This window comes from Hemitrygon akajei, chromosome 11 (assembly GCF_048418815.1).
Source record: "Hemitrygon akajei chromosome 11, sHemAka1.3, whole genome shotgun sequence".
NCBI classification, from domain to species: Eukaryota; Metazoa; Chordata; class Chondrichthyes; order Myliobatiformes; family Dasyatidae; genus Hemitrygon; species Hemitrygon akajei.
Window position 1 is genome coordinate 142,630,220 of NC_133134.1, and position 12,562 is coordinate 142,642,781.

Genomic DNA, 12,562 nt, shown 5'->3' on the forward strand with positions numbered 1-12,562 from the left:
TCTTGTGAAAATGTTTATAGGTAGCAAAGCAGGAATGCCATTTTGTCCCATCAGATCCATACTGGCTCCCAAGGGAACAATTACATCAGTGCCAGTCCCCCGTCTTCATTTTCCTGTGCCTGTGAAACATTTTCTCTCACACAAGCCAATCAAATTCCCTCTGATTCATTTTACCTCTTCTATGGGGCAATGAATTTAGGTTTGTGATGTTGGCTGAAACTAGAGCTGGAGAGGGAACTCATGGAGCCATGGAGAGAATGTGCATATCCAGAAAGAATGCAAGCCCAGATCCCTGTACTGGAGGCAGCAACACTTTATCAGCATACCACCCATCTTTAACTTATACCTGTGATTGCAACTTCACCATATTGGATTCCATTTCTGTGTTGGATTCATTCAGTTCACTGATCTCTTTGTCGAGCTGTTTAATTTCTTCATCATTCTCTATTGCTATGAGGAAACAGAAGCGTACATGAACCCATCTCAAAAATAAATCTCGATGATATTCCATCTTTGCTATTTAAGTCAAAGTAATTTCGTTATTCAAATAATTGCATTAAATTCTTACCAGATAATATTTGTAAAAAATAATTTCATATACTCAGTGTTGAGAAAGTGCTTACTTCTTAAAAGCAATGCCCTCTCAAAATTTCACTCAATAGCTAGAAATCAGCCACTTTAAATTATAAGTGGGATCTCAGTGCTCCAATTTCAAAGCTCCGGAGATGTAAACTTAAAAAGTAACTCCATTTCAGATAAGTTTGACAAGGGCTGCCTTGGAGGCAATTGACAGTAAAAAGTCATTCTAGATGGCTGTGGCTAGTAATTTATTAGCCCCCAATAAAGGTTTACTTCCGGCTGGCCAATTTTGGGACTTGCGCTCAAACTGATCAATACTTGCAAATGAACCACTTGGAGGTGATTCCTCGCACTAGCTGCCACCAACAAAGTTGAGTTCAATGTGCAGTTCTGCTTAAGTCCTTCTGAACTGACCACAGGATTGCCCACTTACAATACACACATTGTAAATATAATGCTCTCACATAAATGGAGAATACTCCCCAGCACTTTCCTTTTCATTAAGATAATCAAAAGCATTACACTATTGCTTGTTCTGTCTCTCCCTGAAGTTACTTTGTACATTAGTGGTTTAGGATCAAAGTAACACAATTTATGCAATAGATACTTTATATTTATACATAAACATACATTTGCATTGCAGAAAACAAACAAGTTCTATTATAATACAAATTTCTGATTTCCAGTAATTCTGAAAATAAAATTGTAATTAGTTAATATCAACATTTAGTAAGGGATAGGTATCTGTACTTCAAGTGTTTTCTATGAAACTATGAGAGAGTGGCCTTGCAAATAGGCGTAATTAGATACCAACATTTAGTAAGGGATAGGTTTCTGTGTTCCAAGCATTTTCTAGGAAATTGTAAAACAACGGCCTTGTAAATAGTATTTACGTACATGGTTTCGAATCACAATGGAAGACTATATTAAATTTCATTTGCTATCGTATCTTACCATCACTAGCTCTAAATTTTGTTGTTAGTAGATCCTCCCCTGAGAATTTTGCTTTCTTCATGGCCAAAGTAGCCCTTGGACAGCCAGAAAGACTTAAAAAAGAGGCAAAATATAAGTTACACGAGTGAACAAACTAATTGTGTAAAGTAAACCAACAAATTTTCCTGCAGATTTATGGATACACTTTTATCAAAAACTAGAATTAAAGTAAAATAATGAAAACATAATAACAGTTTCAGTAGCTAATGATTAGTAGCGTCCCACAAGAATTGGTGATGGGACACTTACTGTTTGCTATATACTATATATGAATGAACTGAATGTGAATGTGGGAGGCATGATTTTGTTTGCAGGTGACACCAAAATCAGCAGAGTTGTTAACAGTGTATAAGGCAGTCTCAGACTGCAGAGAGACAGACTGATGAAATGGGCTTTATACATACAAATTTGAAGAGGTACATTTAAGGAGTACTAATGAAACTAAGATGAATGGTTGGCCTCTGAGATTATCGAGGAACAGAAGGAGTACATCTCAATAAGTCCTTGAAAGTGGCAACACAGGTAGGTAATGTGGTTAGGAAGGCATATAGGATATTCGTTTTTATTAGTTGGAGCATCAAATACAGAAGTAGGGAGGTCATATTCCAATTTTATAAAATCTTGGACATCAGCTGGAGTAGTGTGTGCATTTCTGGTCATCTTAGGACGTGATAATGTTAGAGAGGGTGCAGAGGAGAATCACCAGGATGGAACAGTCAATGATGAGGAGATGGTGGAGAAGCCAAGTCTGCTCTCACTGGAGCTGGGAAGATTAAGCGGGAGACAATTGAGATATATAAAATTATGAAGGTTATAGACAGGGTAAACTAAAGCAAACTTTACTCCATATCAGAGGAAGATAAAACTAGAGGTCATAAATTTAGAGCAAGATGAAAGAGTGAAAGCGATATGAAGAGGACCTTCACCATCCAGAGAGTGGTGAGTATGTGGAAAGTATTGCCTGAGACAGAGGTTGAAGATGGCAACATTTAAGAAGTATCCAGATGAGTAATTGAATTGCCAAAGCATAGAAGGCTATGGACCAAGTGCCGGGAGATGGTATTAATGTTAATGAGATCCCACTGGTTGGTGTGGGTGGATGGGGCCAAAGGGCTTCTTTCTGTGCTGTATGACTCTATTACTCTAATTTAAAAGGTATGGGCATAGAAATTACCACTAGTGCAAAATAGTGGTCAAATTTTCCTTGCCATCCCATCATAACTTTTTCTGTTCAATTTTACTGTTTTCACTAAAATAATGGAACCAGGAATTGCTTTCAAGTGCACTAAATTCATACTAATATTATCAACTGAAAGTCCCAGACTTCTATTATTTCAAATAATGAAGAGTTGCTAATAAAGTTGCTTTTTGTATTTTGCTCAGTGTAATATTATTTCCAAAACTGAACAAGCCAGGGTGCACAGTTTCCTTCAGAAGTACTAACAATGCCAGCACTATAGATAAAACTAATTAAAAAGATAGCCAGCATTGTCTAAATACTTTTTGATTTTTGCATTCAAAACTTCAGTACTGCACTATATTCCCATTCCCTGCACTCCTACATCACATGTTTGATTTAACCCACCTAGATATATCGAAGCATTTCATCCATCAGAAATATTGTGGGCTGCAGATGGGGCAGCACTTCCAATTAAAAAAGCATTCCATATTCAACATTGATTGAAAGACAAACATGGACTTAAGCTTTGATACCTCTGTCTGCTTTTCAGCTGGGACATTAACCTATTTATTTTAAATGCCTAATGCCTCTACTTGATGAAGAAAAAAGGTTTACTTAAAATTTCAGATTTCAGGCCTATATTTTAATAATAACCCAAATAGAAGATTCACTGTGGCTGTTGCAGGTGTAAGTATTGTTTGCTGTACTAGTAAAGGATAATGTTATGTACCTTCTATGTGTAAGGAAACTCCCGTTAGCGTGCCCCGACCCATCACACCCTGGGGTTGGACAGGCTGGTCCATCTCCTTTCACAGGTTTCCAAGTAAATGGAGACCCATTGTGGAATCCTTCCTTCTGTCTGCGAGCAGCCAAAGGACAGCCAGATGCACTGCGATGCGATGCATACTTGCCGCTTACATGCCCGAGACCATCACATCCAGGAACAGGACATCTAAAAGAAATAGAAAGTTGTTACTACTGGCTACTTGCTCTAATACACACTGAAAGGCAGAAATGTAAAAAAAAGTCAAGAAATAGAATTAAAACAATGAAATTGATATATAAAATAGGTATGTTTACAGGATTCTCTTTGGATTTACAGTAAATCCAGGCTATGGCTTTGTTTAGTTGTTAACCAAATGCATTCTTTAGCCACTGCCCAACTACAACATGTAGCTTCTTGTAAGTAACATTAAATAAAGATTAAATTGTATATAAATTTCAATCCCCAGACAATGACTGGCTTTTTTTCTTTTTATAACCATTGTTTTTTTTAAAATTTACAAATATTAACAGTTTGAATGGTATATGTGATATAAAATGAATGAGTACAAGACATATATTTTAAATAACTAGCAAATCAGCCAATATCTTTACATATTTACAAATACTTCTGAGCTGTTTTTTTAAAATTGCCTTACATTTAGCTCTGTTTTTAAATAAACCTGTTAGTGTCTCTACCAAATGTTTTTTTTAAACAAAAACAGGGATAGATTTCATCTTCACAGCTTGGGTGATAATTTAACAGAGCAGATCATATGCTCTTTATAAAACACACAGGATTTCATTTTATTGCTCTAAAGGATAATAAACTCTCCATATTTTAGTGTCTATTTTAAATTGGTGAATTTAGTGTGGTGGAAAACTAAAAAAAATTGAGAAAGTCATGGGCCATCTCATTATATCATAATCTGAATAACATTTGGCCTCTAATGAAGCTCTGAAGAATCTGACATGTACCACGATGACTGTCTTTCCAGCTTTCACTTACCTACAAGAATGTATATTATTTTATTCATTCATGAGATGTTGCATTACTGAGAGACCCTGCATCTACTGACTACCCATAATTGCTCCTAAGGGATAGTGTGGTGCCTTGTTTAACACTATAGTTTGTCTACTGATGGTGCTCCCATTGTGCATTTAGGGTTGGGTTGCAAAATTTTCACCAAGCTCTTGAAGAGTGTCTTACCCAACAGGAAAATAAAGATGAGCACTATTTGTCACATGTATAATCAAAATATATAGTGATGTGTGACATTTTGTGTTAACAAGCAACACAGATTGGGGCAGGCCACCAGTATCACCGCTCTTCTGTGCCAACTTAGCCTGCCGACAATTCACTCACCTTTGAAATGTGGGAGGAAACCCATGTGGTCATGGGGAAAATGTACAGACTCCTTCCAGACAGCGGTGGAAATCAAACCCCAATTCATGATCACAGGCACTTTGAAGTGATTGTGCTAACCTCTACACTACCAGGCTGCCCTAGAGGAAGTGCAGCCTCTGACTTTTTATCATAAGCAGAGCATTTTTTGGCTGATTCACTTAACTTTCTGGTTGATGATGACCAACAAGATGAAGAAGTTGTGTGTGTTTAATGATGATGTTGCTGTTGGAAATTCAACAAGAGGACAGTGCTGAGATTCGTGTGGCATGAATGTACTTGCCACTTATCAATCGAGACTGAATGTTGTGCAGGCTTTAGCCACTACATTCGCTTAGGGGTTGTGAATGGAAAAGACCACTGTGTAATCATCAGTGAACAATCAATACTGCAATCACCAGTGAACCTTCATTATGATGACTGCGTGTTCATGGAAGGAAGGTCATTGGTAAAGCAAGCCGAGGTGTTACTGGGACTGTGAGCTGAGAAAAATCCTATAGCATTGTCCTGAGACTGAGAGAATTGACTTGTAACAGCAATGTTCATTTTCCTATAGTATACGTGGACTATAACTCCAAAATGATACACACTTATTCACAAAAAGTGGAAGTCAATATTTGTTACATATATTGTACTACTTTAACTTGACAGTTATTGCATAATTATATTAGATTAATAATATGTCATGGTGAGTTCAATTAAAGAGGTGCTGACTCTACAGTCAAATTCTCAAATGTACTGCCCTGACATAAGAAACATTTATGACTTTGTTTCACTTAACCAACTTATTTTCCAAATATAGCAATGATATACTTTTCATCTTTATGATTTTACTAATAATCCAGTGGTTAGTTGCACTGACAGGCATTGAAGTGGAGAAGTGTTTAATTTTACATGTCTCTGAAAGGCCGTTATGTTCTTCAAGAGAAATCGGCAGATTCACAACATTAAGCTGATTGTGAATTTAAAATTCCAAATTTCAAGAAGTCATATGTAATGAATTTGGATTCTTGGGTATTACAAGTCGAGTATTCTTGTCACCTGCCAGTTTTACCCAAGGTGATACTGTGGCGACCCACTTCCCAGCGCACTCGAACCGGCTCGCAAAGTGGAGCGCGCCGGCATTGAGGCCGGTCCCAAAGAGGGCGCCAAGCCTGCTTCACCAGCAAGGGGAAAAGCCCGCGTGCAGGACGGGACTGCGAATACGTGCCCCCTACAGCATTCCCGCCCGGGGAGGGTGGGATCAGGAAGGCTTTAAAGCGAGGCTGCGAAGTTTGAATAAACCTCTTTTGCAATTGCAATTCATCGACTACGTGTCGTTATTTCAGCGCTGTGTGTAGCACACTGCTACAATTGGTGACCCCGATGGCCCAAACGATACTTGGACCGGAGATGAACGACGCCGCATCTGTTCATGCAGTTTCATTAAAACTGCCAAGCTCCTGGACGTTGCGACCTCACCTATGGTTCCAGCAAGCAGAAGCCCAATTCCACACTCGGCAGATAACCTCGGATGCCACACGTTACTACTACGTGGTGAGCTCCCTCGACCAGGAGACAGCCACCCAGGTTCCCAGGTTGAGGGGTTCATACAGTCACCCCTGGAGGACGGCAAATACACAGAATTCAAAGCCTTGCTCATAAGGACTTTCGGACTCTCAGGGTGCGAGCGAGCTGCCCGCTTACTGCACCTGGATGGTTTGCGGGACAGGCCACCGTCGGCTTTGATGAACGAGATGCTGTCCCTGGCCGGAGGTCACAAGCCCTGCCTCACGGTTGAGCAGGCATTCCTGGAGCAGCTGCCTGAGGACATACGCCTGCTGCTGTCCAACGCGGATTTCAGCGACCCCTGGAAGGTGGTGGCCCGGGTGGACGTGCTGTGAAAAGCCAAGAAGGAGAGTGGGGCGTCCGTCACACAGATCACCAGGCCACGCTCCCAGCAGCAGACCAGACCAGGCCCAGCCGCAGAGCCTGCTAACCCCAGAGGCAGGGGTGAGGAAACCAATGAACAATGGTGCTTCTACCACCAGCGGTGGGGCGCAGAAGCCCGCCACTGTAGCCCGCCCTGCAAGTTCCCGGGAAACGCCAGGGCCAGCCGCCGCTGATGGCTATGGCGGCTGGCCATCAGGATAGTCTCCTGTATGTCTGGGACAAGCAGTCGGGACGCCGCTTTTTGGTTGACACCGGAGCTGAGATCAGCATCTTACCTCCGACGAGTTACGACACCCACAACAGAGAACTGGGTCCCACTCTGAAGGCCGCAAACGGCAGCACAGTAAGGACCTACGGCACCTGTACGGTACGGCTACAGTTCGGCTCCAGCCGGTTCACGTGGGACTTCACACTGGCCGCCGTAGCCCAACCGCTCCTGGGAGCGGATTTTTTGCGAGCTCACAGCCTACTGGTCGACCTGCCGAGGCAGAGACTGGTCCACGCCGAGAACTTCCAGATGTTCTCCTTGGGTGAAGCCCAGTTGCCAGCCCCACACCTGGACTCCGTCACGCTGTCCGACAATGACTTCACCAGAGTCCTGGCGGATTTCCAATCGGTTCTGGCACTGCAGTTCACGGCAGCCATGCCCAGACACAGCGTACAGCACCACATCCCGACACAAGGACCACCCCTCCACGCCCGTGCTCAAAGGCTTCCCCCGGACAAGCTCTGACTGGCGAAGGAGGAGTTCAAGAGGATGAAGGAATTGGGGATCATACGGCGGTCCGACAGCCCATGGGCCTCCCCCCTGCACGTGGTGCCCAAAGCAACAGGGGGCTGGAGACCGTACGGCGACTACCGCAGGCTGAACGAGGCTACCACACCGGACCGCTACCCTGTGCTGCACATTCAGGACTTTGCAGCAAACCTGCATGGTGCACGGATCTTCTCCAAGGTAGACCTCATCTGGGGATACCATCAAATCCCGATGCATCCAGACGATGTCCCCAAAATGGCACTCATCACCCCGTTCGGTCTTTTCCAGTTCCTCCACATGCCGTTCAGCCTAAAGAATGCCGCACAGACGTTTCAGCGGTTAAATGACGTGGTGGGACGCGACCTGGACTTTGCTTTCATCTATTTAGACGACATCCTCATAGCCAGCAGTAGTCGTCAGGAGCATCTGTCCCACCTCCATCAACTCTACGCCCGACTGAGTGAATACGGCCTGACAATCAACCAGGCCAAATGCCAGTTCGGGCTCGACACCATCGACTTCCTGGGCCACAGGATTACTAAAGATGGGGCAACCCCTCTGCCCGCTAAGGTAGACGCAGTCCACCATTTCCCCTGAACCAACACAATCAAAGGCCTTCAGGAATTCGTGGGTATGGTGAATTTCTACCACCGCTTCCTCCCTTCAGCTGCCCGAATCATGCGCCCCCTGTTCGCCCTGATGTCGGGTAAGGGCAAGTACATTACTTGGGACGAGGAGTCCGCCGCCGCTTTCATTAAAACCAAAGAAGCCTTGGCAAACGCCGCGATGCTAGTGCACCCCAGAACGGACGTCCCTACCGCCCTCACAGTGGACGCATCTAACACGGCAGTCAGTGGAGTGCTGGAACAACTCATTGAGGGTCGCTGGCAACCCCTGGCGTTTTTCAGCAAACACCTGCGGCCACCCGAGCTCAAATACAGTGCTTTCGACCGGGAACTGTTGGCGCTATACCTGGCAATCCGGCATTTCAGGTACTTCTTAGAAGGTAGGCCCTTCACCACATTCACGGACCACAAACCTCTCACCTTTGCATTCACGAAAGCATCCGACCGACCCCTGGTCGTCCCGCTAGCAGCGACATCTGTCCTACATCTCCGAATACACGACGGATGTCCGGCATGTCTCGGGAAAGGACAATGTCATGACGGACGCCCTCTCCCGCCCTAACATCCAAGCCCTGTCCCAGGGGGTAGACTATGAAGCGCTGGCGGAGGTGCAGAAGGCAGACGAGGAGATCCCTAGTTACAGAACTGCAGTCTCCGGTTTGCAGCTCCAGGACCTCCCTGTAGGCCCAGGTGAGAGGACCCTACTCTGTGACGTCACCGCCGGCCAACCCCGCCCCGTCGTTCCGGCAGCCTGGCGGCAGCGCGTTTTCAACTCCATTCACTACTTAGCGCACCCCTCCATCAGGACAACCGTCCGGATGGTAGCCAACAGGTTCATTTGGCACGGATTCCGCAAGCAGGTCAGTGAATGGGCCAGAACGTGCATGCACTGCCAAACAGCCAAGGTGCAGCGGCACACCAAAGCCCTGCCACAGCAGTTCCACCCCACCCACCGGCGTTTCGACCACATTCATGTGGATATTGTGGGGGCTCCTGCCTCCTGACTATTGTGGACCGGTTCACAAGGTGGCCAGAGGTGGTCCCGCTCACCGACACCACCTCCGAATCTTGCGCCCGAGCACTGATTGCAACCTGGGTATCTCGCTTTGGTGTACTGGCCCACATTACCTCCGACAGAGGCGCCCAGTTCACCTACAGCCTGTGGTCAGCTATGGCCAGCCTTTTGGGGACACAGCTGCACCACACAACTGCCTACCACCCACAGTCGAACGGACTAGTGGAGTGTTTCCACCGTCACCTGAAGTCGGCTCTTATGGCCCGCCTCAAAGGGCCTAACTGGGTGGACGAGCTTCCCTGGGTCCTGCTCGGAATCCGCACGGCGCCCAAAGAGGATCTGCACACCTCGTCGGCTGAGTCGGTGTACGGCGCACCCCTAGTCGTCCCAGGGGAGTTCATACCAGCCCCAAGGGGGCAAGAGAAAGAACCCGCAGCAGTCCTGGGCAGACTACGCGAGAGGCTCGGTAACTTGGTCCCCATACCCACTTCACAGCATGGGCAGAACCCGACCTGCGCACCCAAAGACCTGCAAAACTGTAAGTTTGTTTTTGTATGACGGGGCGGACATCGGGCACCGCTACAGCGGCCCTACGAGGGGCTGTTTACGGTGATCAGAAACATCGGGTCCACATTTGTGCTGGACATTAGGGGGAAAAGAGGAGGTTTTCACAGTGGACTGACTCAAACCGGCCCATGTGGACTTGGCACAGCCGGTCGAGATTCAGGCACCGCGGCGCAGAGGCAGACCTCCCAAACAGAGTCCGACCCAGACTGTGGACATTGGGGGGTGTATCGCCGGTACTGGGGGGGGGGGGGGGGGGGGGGGTTATGTGGCAACCCACTTCCCAGCGCACTCGAACCGGCTCACAAAGTGGAGTGCGCCGGCATTGAGGCCGGTCCCAAAGAGGGCGCCAAGCCTGCTTCACCAGCAAGGGGAAAAGCCCGTGCGCGAGATGGGACTGTGAATACGCGCCCTGCCCAGGGAGGGTGGGAACAGGAAGGCTTTAAAGTGAGGCTGCGAAGTTTGAATAAACCTCTTTTGCAACTGCAGCTCACCGACTACGTGTTGTTATTTCAGCACTGCGTGTAGAACACCGCTACAATACATTGATTTTGAGGCTGCCGATCACCAGAGTATCAAATGACAGACAGCCATCATGAAGTTACATTAAGAATCTGAGTGGCAATCATAGAGAGTGGGGTTCCTGGGTTACAGCAGCCAAATTTGTGGATCACTGCTCTTCTGGAGACTGCGAAAGTAAATCACAATTTAAATATCTGGTTTCCTTTTTGGACTGATTTCCACCAAATGGGAAGTGATTAGATCCTGCAGGCACATGTTTCATTCAGCTTCTAAAGGAAATGGCAATTGGCATTTCATTTATTTCTCATATGGTTAATTAAGACTCATTGTTTCATTGTAAAATGTGATTGACTGTATCACCATTGTTTACACTGTTATTTCACCAGTGACTCTCATTCTGAAAATGGCACTGATACAGTAAGATTCATGCCAGGTCAGACCATTCAAAGATGACCTTTTGCTTTAAAGAAAGATTATTGTAGGTAGCTCCTGTGTTACAGAAATCCATCCTACCAAAATTTGCAAAACATTACTCAGAAAATTCAGACAGAGGATAAAACTTCTTGTGTATTTACTATTTCAGTAATATTGTAAATATATTGTTTCATTATCCATTCTTTGTTGTTTACATAATGGATTGTGGGTTATATGTAAAAGTACATAAATGGTGTATGCCATCATGCCCCCGTGTGATAGGTGCACGCCTCAATTAAAATAAAAATTGTAGTTAGACTTGCACCCCTGGTCTGTGTCTTTCATTTAAATAAGTTTTATGTTTTGAAGTTACAAAACTAACAGTGGTGGTGAGAAAGTTTCAAATGAACCCGAGCCGACTATCTGTTGGAAGTGCAGTGAGGTATTTGGGTTTAAAAAAGCACAGTGAGAAACAGTCGAGTAAACAAATAGAGCAGCATGTGCTTCTTCAGAAAAGGAGACAGAGACTATTGAGTTAAAACACAAATAGAAAATGGTAGAATTTATAGGGTGACAATCATAAAAAAGAGCAGAAATGGCTGGGTACATCGGAAAGATTGATGTGCTTGATTACAGTACAGGTAACTGGAATATATATACCGAGCTAATTGAGCTATATTTTAGAGCAAATAGAATAGCCAATGAGAAACAAGTATCACTTTTATTGAGTGCATTGGGTAGAAAAGTAGACAGTTTGCTTAGGAGTTTGACTGCTCCAACCAAATCAGCAGAAATGAGCTTTGCTTATATTGTGAAAGTAATGCAGGGACGTCTAGAACTAAAACCAAAGTAGGACAAATACAAAGGGCGTGTCAAGCAGTCAAAAATAAACGGACTGCACAAACGAGAGATAAAGATTAAAAGTCAAGCTGCATTTTCAAAAGAGCACTAATCTACGTGCTGTTGATGAAAAACTTGATAATGATGAGAGTGACACAGGACTGAGTAGCCTTGAGAGTTACATGGTGCAAACTAACAAGACACAAGCAATATGACTTACACCACAAGTGCGGCAAATTAATTAAAATGGAATTGGACAGTAGCTCAGCTGTTTCAGTCATTCCACAAAATGAGTTTGAATGGAATTTCAAAGATACTGAACTGAAACCTGCAGATATCAAACTAAGAACTTTTACCGGACTAAAGATAACTCATGTGGAAATGACATTTGTGACAATGAAATACAACAACCAATAAGCCACATTGGCATGTATGTGGTGAAAACAGGAGGGCCAGCAAATTGATTGGAGATCCATCCACCATTTGCATGCCATATCCCCTGCAAAAGAGTCAACTGAAAGCGAATTAAGAAAGTTACTGGATGATGCCTCAACTGTCTACATGTTGTACACAATGAACTGTTGCCCGACAGAGGGTAAACAGGTGCTGGTGCCAACCTCTATGTGTCAGGCTGGAAAGCATATTAGATCACGGAAGCTCCACACTACCCAGAGGGATTGTGGAAGTGACAAAAGCAGTGGTTCGAATACAACAGTTTTTGTAGGCAACATATCTGAGTAAACTTTTGATATATTAATCAGGCAGTTATTTGCTAAATGTGGCTTGGTCTTAAACTGGAAGAGAGTTCAAGCTTCTTCAGGAAAGTTGCAAGTATTCGGCTTTTCTGAGTATAGAGAATCTACTCTGCACATACTAAGGTTATTGCATGAACTTCAAGTGGTAGACAGAAAGATGCTTGTAAAAGTAGATGTAAAGACCAAAACCTGGCTGGATGAATGGAAAGTCAAAAAGA

The 12,562-nt window shown here is 44.5% G+C and overlaps 1 protein-coding gene across 1 annotated transcript in view; it reads right to left on the reverse strand.

Annotated features, from left to right (window-relative positions):
• Window positions 1–12,562, reverse strand: part of LOC140736093 (myelin transcription factor 1-like) — a 127,885-nt gene that overhangs the window by 9,898 nt on the left and 105,425 nt on the right. The window contains 3 exon segments of the mRNA XM_073061844.1: window positions 347–450; window positions 1,534–1,625; window positions 3,483–3,704. Of these exon segments, the coding sequence (XP_072917945.1) occupies window positions 347–450; window positions 1,534–1,625; window positions 3,483–3,704 (418 nt within the window).